A 20,219-nucleotide genomic window follows, 5' to 3' on the forward strand; every position below is an offset into this window, starting at 1 on the left:
TGTGAGTATGTATGTTTGGGGCGGGTGTGGGTAGGCATGTGTGGGCGCACGTGTGTGTGGGTATGTATGTAACACTTGTGTATGCAGGCATGTGTGCATCCACACGTGTGGGGTGGGCAGGTGTGGGTGCACATGTGTGCAGGGGTGTACAGGTGAGCCTGTGCATGTGTCTGTGGGCGTGTGTGTGTAGGCACATGTGCGCAGGCATGTGCGTCTGCAGGCATGAGTGTAGGCACGTGTGCACACGTGTGTATGTGAGTGTAGGCATGTGTGCGCTGCCATCCAGCGTTCCCGCTAGGAGTAGACAGGAGGCCCATCATGCAGACAAGGCAGCGGAGCTCCAGAAAGGTTACATGGAAAACCACGGCTTCGGAAAGGGAGCACGACACAACACTGACCCCAGAGCAGGGGCCGTGGGGGCGCTGGCTGTGTCCTGTGCAGCTGCCGGCCACCAAGATGCTCCCGGAGGAGCCTCGTCTGTGACATGCGGAGCTGCATCTCCATCTGCTTACACAAGCCAGTCGAGTATAGATGGAGAAAAGTCTGCATTTTCCATTTCGAGAGCCAAAGCGTCAGGAAGAGTACCGTTCCCGCTGCCAGTTATTTTCTTGGCAGCATTTCCAGAGACACTAAGAGAACAACCCCAGCCTCCCCGCTCCATGAGGATCCCCAGGCTTGCCCCGTCCCCAGCCAGGCGGCCATGCCACTGGGTCGCCACTTCCTGCAGGAGCCCAGACGCACCACGGGAAGACGCAGACCCGAAAGCACATTCATTCATGCACACAGCTAGTCGGGACGCAGCGACAGCCAGGCCGGGTACCACTCTGGCCCCAGGGACGCCGAGCCAACGTGTGCCAGAGAGGGAGGGCAGGTGGTCAGGGGAGCCCCCACTCCCCCAGGAGCGGGTCCAGAAGCCTGCCCAAGCCGGTGACAACTGGAGGACGTGTTCCCAGCAGAGGGAACAGCCAGGGCCCTGGTGCAGGCTGCAGGCGGCAGGGGCCCGCGGAGCGGTGTGGGGGCGCTCCCCTCTGCAGGGTGCAACGTCACTCTGGAGTCTGCGGAAGGCGCATCAGAGAGAGGCAAGCCGGGAGGGACGGCCAGTCGGGGGTGAGGGTGGCCGTGTGTGGCCCTGGCAAGGGCAGGAGGGGCAGGAGGAGCCGGGACCCCTGGGACGGACGGACCGGACTCCAGGAAGCCGCGGAGGGAAGGGGCTCCTCACACGGTGTGGGGGAACCACCTACGTGGTTTCTACAAGGCCTGTTGGCCCAGCAGGGGCCCCACTGGCAAAGGTGTTTGAGGTGTTTTCTAGAAGGTGCCAAGGCCACAGACAGACCTGCTTGACGTCACCGTGGGAGAGAATGTGGGCCGTGGGGGTGCTGGCTGCCCCAAGCAGGAGGGATGGAAGCCTGACGGGGTGGCAGGCGGGGAAAGCTTGCGGGAGGCCCCAGGGGAGTTCAGTGGGGTCTGGACACAAGCAAATGGGCAGACAGAGGAGGAGACGGGAGATGCGGGTGAACAGATGCGGGCTACAGGCTTGCTCAGAACGGCCCCGTCATGGACAGAGCCCGGGTTTTCATGCTGGATTTACACATCCCACCCGGGGCTTTCATCTCTATGGCATGGAGATGACACCCCAACACGATTTACCAAATCTTCCCGATTAGTTGGGAGCTCGTTTCCAGTTTGCACTGTCCTAACGCGTGCCTGTGTGGCAGACGGAAATCTACGGAGAGGTGACATGCTGCCGTCGGTGAAGAGGCAAGGCAGGGGCGGGAAGACGGACGTCACCGGAGTGGCCGGAAGCCAGCATGTGGAGGAGCTGCCCCTGAAGGCCACACCCGATGGCGCTCTGGACCACGGCTCCTGTGCCTAAACTGCGCCCATAGGAGCCCTGTCCCCACCCCAGCCAAAGGTCACAGAATGTGTCCCCATAGCCTTGGGGCAAAGACACAGGGCAGGTTGGAAGCCCAGCCTCCAGCTCCTGACCCACAGGAGAGAATGTCAACCAACAGCAGCCGCCGAAGGCTCCCCGTGGATCTACAGGGGAAGACCATGTGGATGGCCTCCCGTGGATCTACAGGGAAGACCATGTGGATGGCCTCCGGTGGATCTACAGGGGAAGACCATGTGGATGGCTTCCTTCCACGAGACACACCCTCCAGTGCTCCCGAGGATGATGACCCCCGATGGCCCTGGGGAGGCAGCCCCCATGCTGACAGGTGCTCCGCTGACATGAGAAGGACCACAGCGACGCAGCCTGTCTCTTCTTACCTTGGGCCTCGCTGGTACCAGGAGCAGGGTTTGTTTCTCATCCTCCCCACAAACCGGCCAGGCCCACTAACCTATGAGATGTAAGATTCTCTCCCTTCCTTCATTATCCAAGCCAGAAAAACAAACACTGGGCTGCCTCCCCCCTCTTGGCCTCCAGAAAAGCCCGAGAGAGGATGAGGGGCCTGGCAGATTAGACACGATTTGCTGCTTACAATCAAAGCCCTAATTAGCGGGTTTCATAAGGGAAGGGAATATTCTGGTCTGTGTATTTTATTAGAAATGTGCAGATGAGGCCTGCCTAAAACTAATAAAACACACACGCATCAAATCCATTAACCTGGCTGCTCTTAGATTTAACAAGGAGAGGCATGGCAAGGTAAATTAGCAGAAGCAGGACCATCACCACCATCAGCACCAGAACCATGACCATCACCACCAACACCATCAGCACCAGCACCACCATCATCATTATCATCAACAACACCATAACCATCACTACCATCACCATCAGCACCATCCTAACATCATCATCACCAACACCATCCCCAACATCATCATCATCACCAACATCATCCCCAACATCCCCAGCACCATCCCCAACATCATCACCATAACCATCACCGCCAACACCATCAGCATCAGCACCATCATCACCGTCATCATCACTGCCACCACCATCATCCCCAACATCACCATCACCACCAACACCATCACCACCATCACCATGACCATCACCACCAGCACCATCCTACCATCATCATCACCATAACCACCATCACCACCACCGCCATCATCATCATCAACACCACCATGACCATTACTACCATCACCATCAACACCATCACCACCATCATCACCATGGCCATCACCACCAGCACCACCAGCACCATCATCACCACCATCATCACTGCCGTCACCAACACCAGCACCATCACCACCAACACCATCACCACCATCACCATGACTATCACCACCAGCACCATCCTACCATCATCATGACCATAACCACCATCACCACCACCATCATCATCACCATCACCACCATTATCACTACCACCACGACCACCATTACTGCCACCCTTTACCAAGCATGCACCGTGTGGCAGACACACCGTATGTTTGTTTTCTATTTTAAGCCTCTCAGCAGCGCTGGCAGTTAGGTAGAATCATGCCTACGGTACAGATGGGAGAATTCACTGTCCCAGAGTTCGTCCCAGACAACACAGCAAGGTCACGGTCTCAGCCACACGGAGCCCGACTGCCACGCATCCCTGCGCTGCAAGCCCACCTGCCTGCTGCTGTTCCTTCCCCCGAATCCTGTTCTGACTTCACCGCACTGCATCCCCACCCCTGGAGCAGTGCCTTTCTCACGAGGATCTCCCAGAGGGCCCTGTACGTGTGCCTTCCGACACCCCTTCCTCTGGAAGTTGCAAAGGGATTCCTCCGGTCGGCGTGGAGCCTGGCCTGCTGCTGCCGCGTGCCGCACACGTGCACAAAAGAGGAGCTCCACCCATGGGTGGCGTGGGAGGACAGGGCTCTGGCTAGGGACAATGGGCAGTGTGTGCTGGACGTGGAGAGGACAGGGCTCCCTGTGGCCTAGACCCCGACCTTACTGTGTTGTTCACCATGCTGCAGAGGACGGCCACACAGCCCAGAGAAGCAGCAGGCAGATCCCAGGACCCTGGAGAGAGGGGACAGCTCTGCCCTGCCTACGCTTGCTGGCACACGCGGAGCAAGTTGCCCAGCCGTGGAGTGGGGAGTCTGTCCCCATGTGGCCAGGGTGGATGCAGACACGGTCTTCCCCACCCAGCCTCGGCCGAGTATGGCCCGCGGCCTAACTCAGCTCGCTGCCTGCTTTACAGATACAGTCCTGCTGGCACACGGCCACCCTCACTCACCTCGGTGCTGTCTGTGGCTGAGCTCATGCTGCAGTGGCAGAGCGGCGTCACCCTGACAAGCCCACGTGGGCCACAAAGTCAAAAATAATAAGCGACCCTTTACAGGAAATGTCTGCTCCTAAAAGAAAATACCTAGGAGAAAAATACTCCGAAGGCACATGGGGGAGGGTGTTCCCGAAGCCGCCAGCCGAGGGCGGGGGACAGGGCGGGCGACAGGCGGCGCCCTGCCCGTCACACCGGCCCGTCACCAAGCCAGAATACGGACTACCGGGTGGTCTGAACCTTTCTTAACAAAATAATCTCACCAACGCTCACAAAGACCGTCTTGTCCACAATTATTTCAAGTGACAGAAAACATTCTTTCCTGTTTTTCTTTTCTTTCATTCATGATAAATTATGCTTGAAATCTACTGGGGAAAATTAAGGAACGTTCCTCCCTCTAAGGCAGCAATTAAGAAGCGCATGTCGGCACAGATGTTTTACCAGCCAAAGCCAAGTCTCACGATGCGTGCTTTCCGAATGAAGCCTGGCTAGGTCTCTCCAAGTTCACAACACCACCAAAATACCCCCAAACGCCACGCAGCTCCCACCGCCCCAGCTGCGCGCAAACCCCACCGATACACTCGCGTTAAGGAGGAAGCAGGAGCTCTGCTGAAACGCTCCCCCAACCCCCTTGGGCTGAGCTGCTCTGCTGTGCCAGCCCCAGAAGAGACCCTAAGAGATGGCAATCTATGCCTCTGAGAAGCCGGGTCTGGGGGACAGGGTGCCCGCAGGGAAAACAGGCATGGCCTAATAACGGCACTTCACCCTCGTTATCTTGTGAAGGGCTGCAGAGCTAACAATACAGCTGATGCTCTCGGGAGCTCATTGAGAGAAGGCTTGACTAAGGGTGGGATGTCTGAGTTGGGTCTTGAAGGATGCATAGGAGTTTTCTATGGCAAAGAATTTACAGCAAAGAAGGTTTCATGGCTGGAAGGATCCAGTCTGGGAAGGGCCAGGGAAAGGACTCAGGTGTAGACAAAGGCTGAAGATTTCACCCAAAAAGATAGCATCAGCGCTTTGTTTTAGAAAGAGGATGCCGACTGCAGAGAAGACAGGCAAAGTGCACATGGCTTGGGGACCCCCAGGAAGATCTCCCCTCTGTTCCTCCAGTGAGGGGAGCCCCCCACCTTCTGCTCAGCTGCTCAGTATAGTGTCCAGATCCCACCACCCTCCAGACTCCTTGAAATCAGGGACAAGAAGAAAAGAAAGTTGGAGCAGAGAACACCTTTGATATTGGCATCGGGGAGTTATCTTGACCTGGAGCCTCAAGGGCGCTGACCCTCCCGTCTCCCCGCCCCCGCCCCCGCCCCCAGCAGATCCTGAAACCCACCACCTCCAGGGAGCCCCGGGCCCTTCCCACAGCCTCCCCGAGCCTCCCCACCATCCTCTGCCCCAACCGCTGTGCCTCTCGGCGGGACCAGCCGGGTGCTCACGCCGTGCCCCCAGCCACTGGGGATTCACACTCCGGGAGGTGGGGGGGGGTCATATCCCACCCGTCAGGGAGCACCGAACAAGCTCATCTCCAGCTTGCCTTGGCACAAAAGGACAAATGCCACAGGAACCCACTCCGATGTGGTCCCTAGAGGGGGACAGAAGGTGGACAGCAGGAGCCGTGGCTGTGAGAGGGAAGGACTCCGTGTTTCTCAGGACACTGCCCTCTGGGAACATGGGAAGTCCGAGAAGGAAAGCACCGCTGGTCGCAGAGCAACACGAATGTGCTTCATGGCAGTGAACTACGTTGTGAAAGTGGTTAAAATCGTTTGTGCTTCTGTCGTGTGTGTCACCGCAGCTGAGGAGAAAAGTCCGTCGGGAGTGTGTTTGCACACGCAGCGGTGGCAATTTGCCTCTGCTGCACGCTGGTCCTGGGCAAGGCTGGCGGGGTGCCGGAACCCTCGCTGGGGCTCGTCGGCCACGCCCGTGCCCTCTGCCCTACACATCCCTGCACACACCCACTCTGGGGCGGACAGAATCTGCACGTGCAGCCGGGGATGGCGGGAAGGAGGGGACCCCCAGCTCCCCAGCTCGCTTCTGGGGGTGGACAGCGTGGTGGGGTGGCCCAGGAGGGGAGTAGACTGGGGCTTCCAGCTCAGCTCTGGCTCTGGGACGGCTCCCTTCTCTTCCCCGCGACTCGGCTTCCTCTCTGCTACAACGGGGTAACTACTCTCGAGGAAGAAGCTAAGGATGGCAGCTTGCTAGGGGCTGGAGGTGGCCCCTGAGATTCCCGTGGGAAGGCTGAACCCCCAAGGCAAGCAATTTTGGAAATGGGCCTTGAGGAGGGGTTGAGGGTCCAGTGAGGTCATGAGGGTGGGGCTCTGACCTGACGGGACAGCGCCCTTGTCAGAAGAGACCGCACGGTGCTGTTGGTCTCTCCACGGCATGCGAGGACAGACAGAAGGCGCCATCCGCAGCCGGGAAAAAGCTTTCCCTGGGAGCAGAACCTGCCTGCACCCTGACCTTGGCCTCCAGCCTTTGGGACCGTCTGTGGGGCTCCGTGAGGGAACCTGTGCTGACCCGGACAACACCCTGCAGGGCCCTCGGCACAGTCCCAGGCCCGGCTCCCACGCGGCCAGGCAGGGTGTTGGGAGAGCGCGCCCACCCACGTGCCCCCACTGACCTGGTTGTAGAGGGCGCAGATGTGCAGGGCTGTGTTCCCCGAGGCGTTCTGGGCCGCCATGTCCGCCCCGTAGAAGAGCAGGTGCTCCAGGTGCTGCACGTGGCCATACCTGCAGGCCTGGAACAGGAGTCCGCGGTCAGCGGGCAGCACACGCGAGTCTCCAAGCTCCACGTGTGCTCGGCCGCTTCCCCAGAACCCACAGAGGCCAAGCCAGCCTACCCCCGTGTCAGACCAGGGCCCCAACGGTGGGACGCCCACAGCGTCCTGAGTCTCGGGGGGCCACCAGGGCGGGACCGAGGACTTAGTCTGGGCTCCCGGACAGCAGGTCTGCGAAGGGCCCCCGTGCTCCTTCTGTTTGCATCTGGGGACCCAATGCCCAGGGACACACGTGTTGGCTTCTCCCTGGTCTCTGTGGCCAACCCCACCAAACGCCAACCAGGACGCTCCCTCCCTGGCCCCGCTTGTCAAAACTCCTCCCCACCCTGGGGGTAGGTATGAGAACAGCCAGAAGGGGCACGTGCGGCATCTGCGGTGCCCAGGGAAGGGAGCCCGAGCCCGGCCTCCAGGCGAGGGCCAGGCCCCACTGTTGCTACGAAAGGTAAACCGGCCCCTCAGGGTCATGGAGGTGGGGGGCAGGCAGCCCCACAGTGAGAGCTCTCCCTCCCTGAGGCCCTCAAGGAGGTCACGTGTGCTGTTCCTGAACAAGCAGGGCTCTGAGATTAAGTAGACATCTGCACCCAAGTCGTGGGCCTTCCATTTTCCAGAACGTTCCCCCGTGAGCCCATGTCTTCATGTGTAGACACAAACCCCACGTTAGTGTGAGAGTCACGTAGAATAAGGGACCCCAAAAGGCCCACGTGATGCCCAGCACCAGACCAGCCCCGCCGACGGCAGCTCTCCGGGAGCCAGGAGGCCCCGTGCTGTGACTGCTCCAGCTGGCGTCTAGGGCACACTGTGCAGTCACCAGAGCAGCCCAGGACCCGGGGCGGGCGGTCAGTTCCAAGCAGCCCCCCACCTTGGGAAAGGCCTGCATGTGGCCAGCGACGGGCAGCACTGACGGCGGGAGGGCCACGGTCCCCGGGAGTGGTGACAACGTGGATGGGAGACAGGCAGGCCAGGAAGCGGGTCCTGACCCACAGGCCGGGGCTGCCCACTGAGGCCCGTGGCGGCCACTGAGGCCCACGGCAGGTAGGGAACGAGCCAGCTGGGGCGGGGCGGGCAGCTCTCACGACCACGCCTTCTGGATAACGGGGGCGGACCATGGCACCTCACCAAGGAAAGATGGCCGGGAAGATGCCAGAACCGTCACTGGGACGAGCTTGAACAGAAATCCCAGAAACCCCCCGTCACCGGGCCCCGTCTCTGTGGAGCCGGCTCACTCCATCTCGAAGCCAGGGTTAACCCGGATACGGATACTTTCACCCACCGGCCCTCCGCCTCCATGGCAGCAGTGCCTGCGCTTCCTGTGGGGCCCCCAACCCACTCTCAGAGGTCGGGGGGCTGCCCCGCCCCACTGCTTCTGCAGGCACAGCCCACGGGCCTCTGCCACCGGCGCCAGGCCACAGGCTGGGGGCCCGCTGGGGTTCCCACAAGGCCCTGAGGCTGCAACACCGGTTGGAGCTGCTAACAGCTCCCTCTCTTCGAGGACAGCAGTGGAAAACCCGCAGAACCCCAGAGCAGCTAGGAGCAGAGCAGCAGGGGCACAGGGGAGGAGAGGGAGGGAGGGTGGACAGACACAGGACAGAGCCAAGGACTGACGCCCCCACAGCCCATGACAAGACTGCCCAAGCTCCAGCCGTGCCTGGGGTCCTCAGGACACAAAGCCTGGGCAGAACTTTTATTTCCCCTCATACCAGTTTGAGTTGAGATTTCTGTTCCTGAAATCAAAGGAGCCTGGACTCATTGGCTCTCCCCAGAGGATGGGGGCAGAAGAAACCCCCCATTTCTGCAGCAAGAAACACCAGTGGGGGCCAGCCAGGCCCACCCACGAACGGGGAATGAGGAAAGGGACTTAACAGCCTCAGAGACCCCACAGACTCCCAATTACAGAAGGAAAGACAGAAGCCTGGCAGACTGCACCTGGCCAGGCCGTCAGAGTGAACATCACTGGTAACAGGTGGGGGTCACCACGTGCCCCCCAACAGGATGCCAGGAATGCGATATTCCTACGTGATCACTCCAACAATATTCCCACCAAAATGCACACTCCGGACCCCATCATGAAGAAATATTGACCCAACCCAGATTGAGAGACAATCTCCAAGCTCACTGCCCCGTAGTCTTTGCAGGGGTCCCCAGTGGAAGGTTTCAGTGTAGGGTCCTGGACGGGATCCTTTCAGTATAAGGGACATTACTGGGACGAGGGACAAAACTTGAACGTGGTCTCTGAGTGAAGGTATGTGGGGTTCTCTGGTGTTCCAGCAAATTCCTGAGTTTGAAACTGATAGAGTCCTTTACAACATAGAGAAACTAATCCTCGTTTGACACAAAGACCTCAAAGCTCACCAAAGTAAGAAATTCGTCCAGCCCCAAGATAAACTATGCTAACCATTTCCTCTTGAAATGGGGGCTGGGGACCCTGGCCTTCAAGAGACAGCTTGAAAGGGCTGCCAGAGGCCGGAGAGCCGAGACCTGACACACAGCACCCCTTACACTCTGTCTCCTGACCACCTCGATGAGGGGCTCCTGGAGACATGCGTGAGTGGGGGGCTCCACTCCACACCGACTGCCTGCAAATCTCCTGGGCGTACGTGTTTGGAGAAGTCTCCCAGTGAGACCAGGGGCTCATCCCAGCCATGCTAAACACCGGCCCATCAAGAGCCAACCCTGTAATTTGGTGGAAATGAGGGAAAAGCAAGAGCTTTCCTTCCAGCGCGTTACTGCCACCTGCTGGACACCTGCTGGGACACATGTACTAGCCTAAGGGGGCAGCAAGCTCAGAGGTGCCCCAGGTTGTGCAAGGCACTTGGGACAACTTGGGCCTCCATGCCGCTGCAGGCCCCCGACAAAAGGATGCACGGATTACCTCCCTGAAGGACTCCTGGCTCATCTGGGCGGGGCAGGGGCATGGGGTATGGATCTGCCGCCCCAGGTCAGTATGGAGTGGGAGCTGGAGGCAGGTGTGCTGGCAAGCTCTGGCCCCTCCACCTGGCGGCTGGGGGACCCCAGACTCTCCGACCCGGGGGAGAGGGGCTCATCTGTAAAGATGGCGGTAACTGTGGCTTCTACATCCAGGGACAGGCTCAGCCACGGCTCTGCAATTCCCATACCGATGGCCGCAGGCTGTGCTGTGCCGCCTCCAGTCACCATGGGCATGCCGTCCCCGGGCGCACATGACGGCCCCGCCCCACGAGGCCAGCGACACCACCATCCCCCACCTGAGACAGCACGAGCCTCTCGCGGCAGCCAGGCCCCGATGCTCCACTCCGCACCAAGCCTCCCCCTGCTCTGGTTAGAACTGCCCCTCCCTGCGGAGGCTCCCCCTTGACACCTGGACTCACGGGAGTCCCAGGCTCCCCCGGACAGGGTGGGCATCCCAGGGCACGGGGGAGACCCCGACTTTGAGCCCGGGGTCCACGCCCCCTAAAAGCTAACTCCTTCAGCCAACCGTGTTCAGGAGCATGTATGACATGCGGGCTCCCTGCTTGGCGGGGAGTCTGCTTCTCCCTCTACCCCTCACCCCTGCTCGTGATCTCTCGCTCTCAAATAAATAAACCAAACCTTAAAAAAAAAAGAAAAGGCATTCTTGAGGAAATTAGAGGAGACCTATAGGAAGGTCTGCAAGCAACGTGAAGGGCTGTCACTTGTTATTTCTGTGACGATGACGGCCACGACTCAGCAGACGAGGACTAAGACAGTGATTGGGGCAGGGCTGGGTTAGGAGGACTGTGACCGGGGTGTGGCCAGGAGAGAAGGGGGCAGAGGTGTGGCCCGGGGAGGGGGAGGGCGGCAGGGGCGTGGCTAACTCCCAGGCCAAGAACACTGGACTGACAACAGGAGCGGGAAACCCCCTCCTCCTCCCCGAAACAGGGTCAGAGGAGTTCAGAGAGGGAGAGAAGGAGGGATCGAGGTGCCCCAGAGCTGGTCACACAGCGGCACAGCCTGCATGAGGGCGCGTGGGACCCCAGGGCCGTTCCTTCCCAGACGGGGGGCAGCCACCGTGTCCAGAGCGCTCCGCCTCCCATAACCGAACACAGCCAAACCCGCAGGCGCACAGGAGAGCATGAGCCATCCCCCCCTCCCCCTCATGTTCTCAGGTTGTGGGACTGTGTCTGGGTGTTTGTCACTTTCTCCTGTTTCCTCAAATATCCCACTGCCGCCCAGCTGAGTAGTTAGGGTCACAGTCTGTGGTCGGTGTTGAGCTGCCTACAAAAACCCGCGCTTCCAGGGTCGGCCTTCAGGGGAGGGCGTGCCCAGGCCCTGGGCAGGTGGCAGGTGCGGGATCAGGACAGCCTCCCTTCACCCGTCAGCACCGGGCCTGGCCTCCCCGGGGAAGCGGACGAAACCACCTCCGGACCGTGAGCAGGCCTGGCTGCGGGTGCGCAGGACCCCTCCAAGGGTGCGGAGCCAGGCGGCTGGGACGGAGCCGTGCCCACACCAGGGCGTGAGGCTGAGGGACAGACCTGAGGCGGAGAACCGCACACCGCAGAGCTCCGCGGTGCTTCTCCCGCTGGCTCTAGCAAAACCTGCCTCCTGTTTCCTCCCCCCGCAATGTGTGTCCCATCAGGGGCGGCTTCCGCTCACAAGCTGGGAGGGGGTGGCGAGGGCGGGGCGGTGGGGGGGGAAGACTCCGCTGAGGTCTTGGGCAGGTTACCCCACCGCCCCCTCCGGCCCCCCCTCTGGGCCCATCACCTGGTCTGAGTCATGGTGGCCAGCAGGCATCCGCTGCGGAGGCTTCAAGTGTGAAAGATGGGGCCAATAAGGCCGATCAGGACAGCAGGGACTGACTGGGTGGCGAGAATCTCGGAGGAGGACGGTCTGGTCTGCTGACCTCTGTATAGTGCCCACCTCCACACATCACGGCCAGTCTGGGCCACAGCAGACCAGGCAGTGGGGTTGGGTGGGGCAGGGACCATCCAGATCATCGAGACCCTCTGGTAGGGAGGGAACAAGCCACCCAGGACGTTGTGCAAAAGAAACCAGCTGCGGGCAGGGCACAACCCTGATGGGCGCCACGGTTAGAGGATGCTAAGCCCTGGGAGCCCCCACCATGGCCTCCAAGCTGAAACAGCACCAGGGGGCTGGGGCCCTGGGATCAAGAGGTCTGGTGGCTTCAGTGCCCACAGGCTTGGAAGCCGTGCTCGGGGTCTCAGGCATGGAACTGGCTCACGTGGGGACCAGAAATCATGGCTGGAGTCCACGCCGTGGGCAGTGATGGCCAGGAACCCCCCAACCCCCAGCACACGGATGTTTCATCTCACGGCGGCCAGGGGCCAGACCGTCACAGGCACCAGACAGGAAAGGGACTCTGGCGGGCGGCCTCCGCTGGTGGAGGGTGGGAGGAGGGCGAACCCAGCTCGGAGGACTCTCCAAAGCTGGGCCCTGACGCCAGGTTCCATCTCGAGCAAGCCCGTGCCCCTATCTTCTGTATTTCTGACACCCTGGCGTCTGGGGCCTTGCCGACACCTGGACGTCTGCCCCTGCCCGGGCAAGTCACTTCTGACAGCACAGGACTGGCCCAGAGGACAACTCTCAGACACAAACCAGCCCGCACAGAGCCCTCGCCCCAGCCTGCCTTCCCGAGCTCTCGCTCTCCAGCCGTGACCCACCTGCCCTGGCCAGCCCAGGGACAGCCCCAGCGCCCCAGTATCCAGACTAGCCACTCATCAGCAGGTCCCATCGCACAAAAATCACAGGGAAGGCTCTTGGCCCCATTCCCCCAGGGGTCTGCTGCCTCCCGACCCAGCCCGGCGCGTCCCCCATGGTCCGTGTGTCCACCTCCCAGGATCTGTGAGTAACACACCCTCTTTCCAGCGGCCGCACCCTCCACTGTCCCTGCATCCCATTAAAACTACATTTTAAAAACAGGGTTTGGGACAGGCCAGGAAACGACCCTGGGAGGACCCGGAAGCACACGGAGGTGCGGCCACGGGGGCAGAGGGAGAAGACGCGCAGAGGCGTCTCAGCCCTGCACTTACAGGAGGGCCTTCCCCGGCCCGAGGGCACCGCAGGCCCACTGACACCCACTCCAGGGGGAACGAATGGAGACCCCCAGGGCACTGGTCGCTCCTCACTCCTCCGAGGGTCCCACCGTGGCTGGGGGCTGGGGGCCGCCAGGAGCTCACCCAGCGGGACGGAAGCGGTCGCCCCTCCAGGCCGCAGGGCTGCGGACGGGTCAGGGCGGACCCAGCACGCAGAAGGCCAAGCGGGGAGGGCCTGCCTGCACCCCACGGCCGCCTGCGCCCCCTCCGCACGGCTGCGCCCGCCGACCACAACGGGTGGGGGCCGCCCCCTCCCAGACCGGGTGAGCGCGGGAGGCCACGGTGGCCGAGGGAAGTGGACCGGCGTCCGGAGAGCCGGGAGTGTCACTGCCCACCTGGAGAACAGTTCAGAGCCTCCGCCTGCTCCAGCCCTTTCCCCTTCGCCTTCTGGGACCTTCTGGGACCCCCCCCCCCCAATCTGCTCGCCCACCCGCCCCCCTCCTCTGCCCGGAGACCCTGACCTGACCGCCGGGCTTCCTGGTTGGCTGGCTCACACACGGCTCAGCCAATAGGACGGCAGGAGAGGAGAGAGGCGGGGCACTTCCCGCCCGCGGCCCCGCCCACCGCAGCTGTGCCTGCTTCTGGGACCACAACCGCCTCCCCTGCTGGGGGTGCATTAAGGACACTTCACCTGAGCCCGCAGGTGGGTCCTGTTTCTTTACGAGACAGCAGCTGACACTCCCCCGACCCCACGGGTACCAGGTGGGATCAGGGAAACCTGTGTCCTGTGCGTGGAAATCGGGCACCACACTGAGCCACTGGTTTCAGAAATCGGGCACACAGCAGGTCACCTGTCCGCAGAAGTCAGGCATGACCCCGGTCACCTGTGTGCAGAAAGCCCCCAGCGCCAAGCTCTGCTGGCCCCTGAGATGCCGGACGCGCAGTGAGCGCCCAGGTCCCAAGAAGGGCCCACCCAGCCCAGGACTCCAGATGATTACTACCCTACAGAAATGCGACAGGATGCCTGACTTTCCGATGTCTCCCCAAGGGCAGAAGCGTGTATTTCTAGGTAAATATCCGTGCTTTTAAATGCTGGCGACCAATCCCAGCGTTTCAGAAGCCGCGTGGGCAGAACAGAAGGCTGGGCGGGCCGGGGCGGGCCGGGGCGGACCGGGGCGGGCCGCGGGGCAGGGTTCGGGAGGCGCGTGCCGGCCGCGCGCACCTGGTGGATCTCGTGCCAGCCGTTCTCGTCCCTGCAGCACACGGCCGCGCGCTCGTGCAGCAGCAGCTCGCAGCAGGACGGGTCCCCGCCCACGACCGCGGTGTGGTACAGGGCTGTGAGGCCGTAGCTGTCTTTGTAATCGGGGGACGCTCCCAGCTCCAAAAGGGTCTGGAAAACAAGAGTGCCAAACATGGGTCTCAGGACCCCTTTTGCAAAGTGCATCAAGAATGAAGCGTGGGGGTCGGGGTCACACTCCTGCAGGCGCAGGCTGGGCAGGCCCTTGCTGCCGCAGGTTTCCTAGGCCTCCTGGAGCCAAGCAGATGCCAGTATCCGGTGGTGAGGTTTCTGGCCCTGAAGAAGGACACGGCGCCTAGGCAAGCGGGATGCACGTGCATCGGGGGGTCAGGAGATGGTCTGCAGACATGCGCCGGGGCACATGGGGACCTGCTGTGCCCTGCTGACCCCCCTGTACTGGTGGAGAGCTACAAAGGGAGGGCGGCCTTTGCAGAAAATGGAAAAGGTGTACTACCCAACCTGAAAACAGCATAAAACCATCTCAGCGTGCATCCTGAGGGCAGCACAACGGGAATGCTGGATTTCGGACGGAACCAGCGGATAAGGGGCAGCTGATGGGAACTCGAGAAATCCAAGACATCTGAGAGCAGCATCGCCTCGGGGATCAGCCCCCAACAGCAGGTTCCCTTCCCTCCCTGCCAGGGCTCTTGGGGGCCCCCCACACGTGGGGCCAGGACAGGTAAAGTATGCAGAGGGGTTGTGGGGAGCATGAGGGGTGAAAGCACCCCCCGGTGGGCTTCCAGAGACCCGGCGAGGGGGGTGCTGGTGGCAGCGAGGCTGGCTCTGGGTTTGCAGCCTCCTCCCGGGGAGGTGGGGGAGTGCCTTTCAGCACTGCCCTTCCTGGCCCAAAACACAGGCCTCTGACCGAGCCAGATGGACAGATGACCTTTTAGAAACACCAAATTCAAGATTCCCCAGAAGAGAGGGTCGGGCCCCCCCTGGATGTCCAAATCCCAGTGGGAACACAATTCAGGGTCAGCTCAGGAGGCCATCGTGGGACAGGGACAGGGAACAGGGAACAGGCACGGATGCCAGGGATCGGACAGGAAGCAGGGAGCCCCCCCCCCCCGGGTGAACGGGCTGCGTAATGTACCTTCAGGGCTACTTGGTTCCTGGTTCGGGCGGCTTTGTGCAGGGAGGTCATCCCATCTCTGGCGCGGAAGTCCAGGTGGGCGCCGCCGTTTCTGAGAGCTTTGATCACCTCCGCAGGCTCGTCCAGCTGAGCGGCTAAGGTCAGCGGGGTCTCTGTGGGACCCAAACACACGCAAGATCAGGACATGCACCAGGGGAAATGGCCAAGGCACATGGCTCACGACGAAGTCAAGTGCAAAGTCTGAGTGACACTGAAGAACCGACCCCAGTATCCACGGGGGTAGCACGGCCTCAACGGGGACAATGGTGGTGACCCTCGGGGTCACGTGCAAATCAAAATGGGGGCAGAGACTGAGTTTCCACATTATTGCTTTTTCGGCAGTGGGGCTGATAAGCTGTCCTCACTGCCCTATCCCAAGGACAGAATCCCACAACCCCATCCGTAGGCTTCCCGGCGGGAGCCATGGCCACTAGGGCTGCAGTTAAAGGTCTGAAAGGCAGATGCCCGCCTTTCCGCATCTCAGTGTCACAACGTTTATGGGCATCTTGGAGGACAGCCAGACTTAGGCTGCAGGCACACAGAGTAAGGGTGGTGTGGAGTCTGTGCCCCATGGAGGTCGGGGTCTGGGTGGGTGGACCTGAATGGGGTCAGCACAATAAATGACCGGCAGAGGGCTGGGCCAGAAGCCCTGGAGACAGAACGATGGAGCCCGCCCCCATGGGGACAAGGTTACAAGTTACAAAGGGTCCCCCGGCACCCTGGACAGCCGACTCGGGACCAGTCTGTCACTGGCCATGATGGGGAGGGCGGTATTTGGTTAAAGCACCTTCTCTTCTGCTCATTCTCCCTACCATCGCCACTGCCAAGCAAGGTACATGGCCCTGACGTGCCCAATCGGAGAGGCTTTCACCTGCCAGAAGAGTGCCGTGAGCGCCAGGACAACGTGCATGTCCCCAGGACCCAGAGACACTCCTGGATGATGATGAGTCGTTCTGACTTTAAGTGCATTTTGAGAATAGAAGAACTGGGGCATCTGATCTGGAGTTGAACTCCCCTGTGACCTCACCTCGGTCACGTCCCTGGCCGTCCCCAGGAAGGGCAGCCGCATCCTGAGTTCAGCTCTGCCACCCCCGCCTTGCCCCCAGCCGTTTTTACCCACGAACGAGCACTGTTCTGAGGGCTCTCTAAACTCGTCAGGGGAATCACCCTCACGGAAGGTGTCACGGGGTGCGGGGGTGTCGGGGGTTGAGACCGCGTGGAGCAGGGCGGGAGCCCCTCGTGGGGCAGACGTGCAGAGATGCAAACTCAGGGAGAGACTCCAACCCAGTAGAGTGGGGAGAGGGAGCGGTCCGGGCTTCACTGCCTCAGCCCCAGCAGCATCCTGGCCACACATGTGGGACAGCATCGGGGTGGGCTCGGTCCCCTGGGCGGCAGCGGAAGTGCGTGGAGGGCCCCGTCCTCTGGAGCCACCAGTATGTCCACCTCAAAGTCGAATTTCTTACAGCCACTTGGGGAAGCTGGTCCCTCAGTAGGTCAGTTTAGACTGATGCACACGTGGGGCGAAGTCAGCCCTCAAAACTATTAGGAGTCTTTATTTGGCTGTCCCTCCATGGCCAATGCAAGTGTCACCCAGGCTGGAGTCCTACCTCTGGCTCCAGACCACAGACCCCTTCGGCAGAGCCAGGCCCTGGGGCGGTGCTGGGCACCTAAAACCCACTGAATAGAGAACTAGGCACCCCGTTAACGGTAGGAGATCTTACATACTTGAGGGGGCCTCCAGCCCTTGGACGACACCCATGACAAGAGGTAACTTCCTCCAACAGCCCTGCCCGAATGACGCACTGCAGACTCGCCAGTTCAAACCTGACCAGGACCCGCCCCGGCGAGGCCGGGAGAGCCCCCAGCTGGCACACCCTTTGGGAAGGGGTCCGGTGAGACCCGGTATGGTGCTGATGGACCCGTCCCCTCCAGATGCCGTCCGACTCGCCAGTGTGTGGCCATCAGGGGCTTGCGTGGTCTGCGTGACTGACGGCCACGTGCCTGTGCCACCTGCACCACAGCTCCCCGAAAATGTTCCATTTTGAAGTCACTTCAGTTACAGTAAATGCACGAGAACCTCAACAAGGCCCCCGGGTCTCAATGGGACCACGCAGTGGGGCAGAGACTGTTCTCTTACCCGACGGTCATGAACACCTACTACGCTCTTGCCTAGACCGGCCCGGCTGCCTCGAGAGGCACCAGCAGGAGGGTCTGCAGGGGTGAGAGGTTCGAGGGAGCTGGAGGCACAGTATAAGGGCGCCAGAGGCTGGCTTCCAACCTGTCCAGACTCGGCGACAAGGGGACGGGCAGGGGACCCCGTACATTGCAGGCTGCGGTGTGCACATGGGTCCCAGGGGTGCTCCTGGGAGCACTGAAGTGCCAGACAAAGACCTCGGAAGCCAAGCGTGTGGGTGAGCGGCTCCTCCTGGAGGAACAGAGCTGAGCGGCAGCAAAACCCAGCTCTGCTCCTGGAAGGCTGGATGGCCTGAGCAGGTGCCCCAGACCCTCTGGGTGTCTTCTCCCCTGCAAGGCGAGGGTAAAAGCCTGACCCCCACCTCACGGGGACCTGTGAGGCCGGAATGCACGTGCCCCCACTGGAAGGTGCCCACCCCCAGGTGCGCCCTCCAAGACCACCAGCCAGAGCAGTTCCGCTCACGAAGAGACACAAATCTTGCTCTCTTTGTTACGGCTTTTTCCCCATATTTTTCCAAGCCTGTGCAAGGACTTCATGATTTTACATAACAAAAACGATAATTTCTCAAATGAACCGTGGCAGCATTCCCACCCCACCACAGCTTGGTCACAGTCGCATGTGGCTTTCTTAGCAAGGGACAGTCCCGATGATCCCAGAACGGGGGGCAGAGGAAACAAACATTCCCACACCTACTCAGTGCTGTGTGGCCGCCCCAGGAGGACAGTGAGTACAGCATCCTTGAGCTTCTGTAGGATGGGCGAATAAATAGGTCAAAGATCGCTGGATGAGGGGCTGGGCAGATGCTTGGATAAGCAGATGGATGGACAGACGGTCAGATGAGCACACGGACTCATGTGTGGGTGGGTGGGTGGGTGGACGGACGGACGGGCTGATGGGTAACTATGTGGATGGGTGAGTGGGTGGGTAGACACAGGGAGGGAGAGAGGGAGAGGAAGCGATGGGTGAGTGGAGACGGGCAGGAGGGATGCAGAGAGATCCTACACACGCACAGGCAGTTGAAAGGGAGTAAATCAGAAGATTAGTATTTGCGTTCACAAGTGAGAGGGCGTACAACCTGTGTATTCAATTGTCTTAGTGTTGCTTTCTAATATAAAACTCATTATTAGATTATCCGCAGTTGAGAGATCATACACCCCCTTCCCTATGCCCGCACACCTCCTGCAGAATGTCCCAAGCAGGAAACACCAGGCTTTGCATCTGGACCCTTTGTGCTCCAGGCTGGGCTCAGCTGTGACGTGGATGGACACCTCGAACCCCACAGGGCCTGGTTCTCCTTCTGCGCTGCACAGACCACCCTGCCCCGCCCACAGTGCAGGGCAACAGGGAGTCACGGCTCAGAAAGTGCTTCATAATGAAAAAGCTCCCAGCAGCTCGAAGAGAACAGATCTACAGGAACAGCCCAGGTAAGACTCGCCGCACCTGCTTGACACAGAGACAGACCCCCCCCCCAAGACGTAAGAGGCACAATACCCCGGTGGAGTCAGGCTTCCGCCTTCACTCACATTCACCCTCCCTTTCCTAAAGCGATCCGTTTTAGGAAAACGCGGCTCTCTAAAACAGGACACGCCCCTTCTGCGTCAGATGGACGTTTTGCCATCCAAAATGTGACCCTGGGGACGATGACCCGAAACACTCCTGACCAGGAGTTTGAGAAAAAAGCCAGGTGCAGCTGTGTTTGCTAACCCTCTAGGAGAGAAGCGGCCTCCCGCTAGAATGTTCCGAAAGTCCACACAAGGGGGATGTCTCCTCTTCAGGGGTCACCCGAGAAGTGGAAGCAAAGCCAGAGAAGTGGCGCTACGCACCTGCCTGTCCTCAGCCCCTCTCTCCTCTGGGTCAGCAGAATCTGACGTGTCCCCAGATGTCACAGCCTCGACAGTGAGAAGCCTTCCTATAGCACCGATGTGGGCTCATCTCCATCTCTGTGACAAATCCAGGGGCCTAAGGCCACACCTCAAAGTTCCCAAGGACCAGAGAGGACACTGAGGGATTCCCTCCTCATTACCTGGACCTGTGGTTCTCAGATGTGGGCATGAGTTAAGAACCCTCCAAAGAGCTCGTTAATACAAAGAATGTGGACCTGCACCTCTGACGGGCCGGTGGTCCCAGGACATGCTCGGCGGGAGAACATGGGTTCGCAAACCTGACTGCGCAGCGACACCACCTGGTCCCACACCCGGATACTGGTTTAATCAGTGTGGCTAGGAACCCAAGATTAGGACTGGTAAAACCTCCTTCTGTGGCTTTCAACATGAGAACCACTGCTCTGAACACCTGTGAACTCCAGTGAGTTCCATGGGCACAGCCTAGTCGCTCGTTAGACATGCAAAATCTGGCGGTGCCTGGCACGGGCTCAATTGGTGAAGGGTATGCCTTGGGCTCAGGTCATGATCCTGGGGTCCTGGGAACGAGTCCCACATCCCTCTGCCCCCGAACTTGTGTGCTTTCTCTCTCTCTCTCTCTCATGCTCACTCTCTCAAATAAATAAATAAAATCTTAAAAAAAAAAAAAAAAGAGGGATGCCTGGGTGGCTCAGTTGGTTAACCCTCTGCCTTTGGGTCGGGTCATGATCCCAAGGTCCTGGGATGGAGTCCCGCATTGGTCTCCTCACTC

General features: G+C 60.4%; 1 protein-coding gene across 1 annotated transcript in view; it reads right to left on the minus strand.

Annotated features, from left to right (window-relative positions):
- The window catches only part of SHANK2 (SH3 and multiple ankyrin repeat domains 2), a 459,921-nt gene that overhangs the window by 349,751 nt on the left and 89,951 nt on the right, over positions 1–20,219 (minus strand). Inside the window, exons 6-8 of the mRNA XM_032360192.1 lie at positions 15,356–15,507; positions 14,188–14,355; positions 6,826–6,942 (exon numbers count right to left, since the gene is read on the minus strand). Of these exons, the coding sequence (XP_032216083.1) occupies positions 6,826–6,942; positions 14,188–14,355; positions 15,356–15,507 (437 nt within the window). The remainder of the gene's footprint in view (positions 1–6,825; positions 6,943–14,187; positions 14,356–15,355; positions 15,508–20,219) is intronic.

The sequence above is a fragment of the Mustela erminea genome, chromosome 9 (genome assembly GCF_009829155.1).
Source record: "Mustela erminea isolate mMusErm1 chromosome 9, mMusErm1.Pri, whole genome shotgun sequence".
Classification (NCBI taxonomy): domain Eukaryota; kingdom Metazoa; phylum Chordata; class Mammalia; order Carnivora; family Mustelidae; genus Mustela; species Mustela erminea.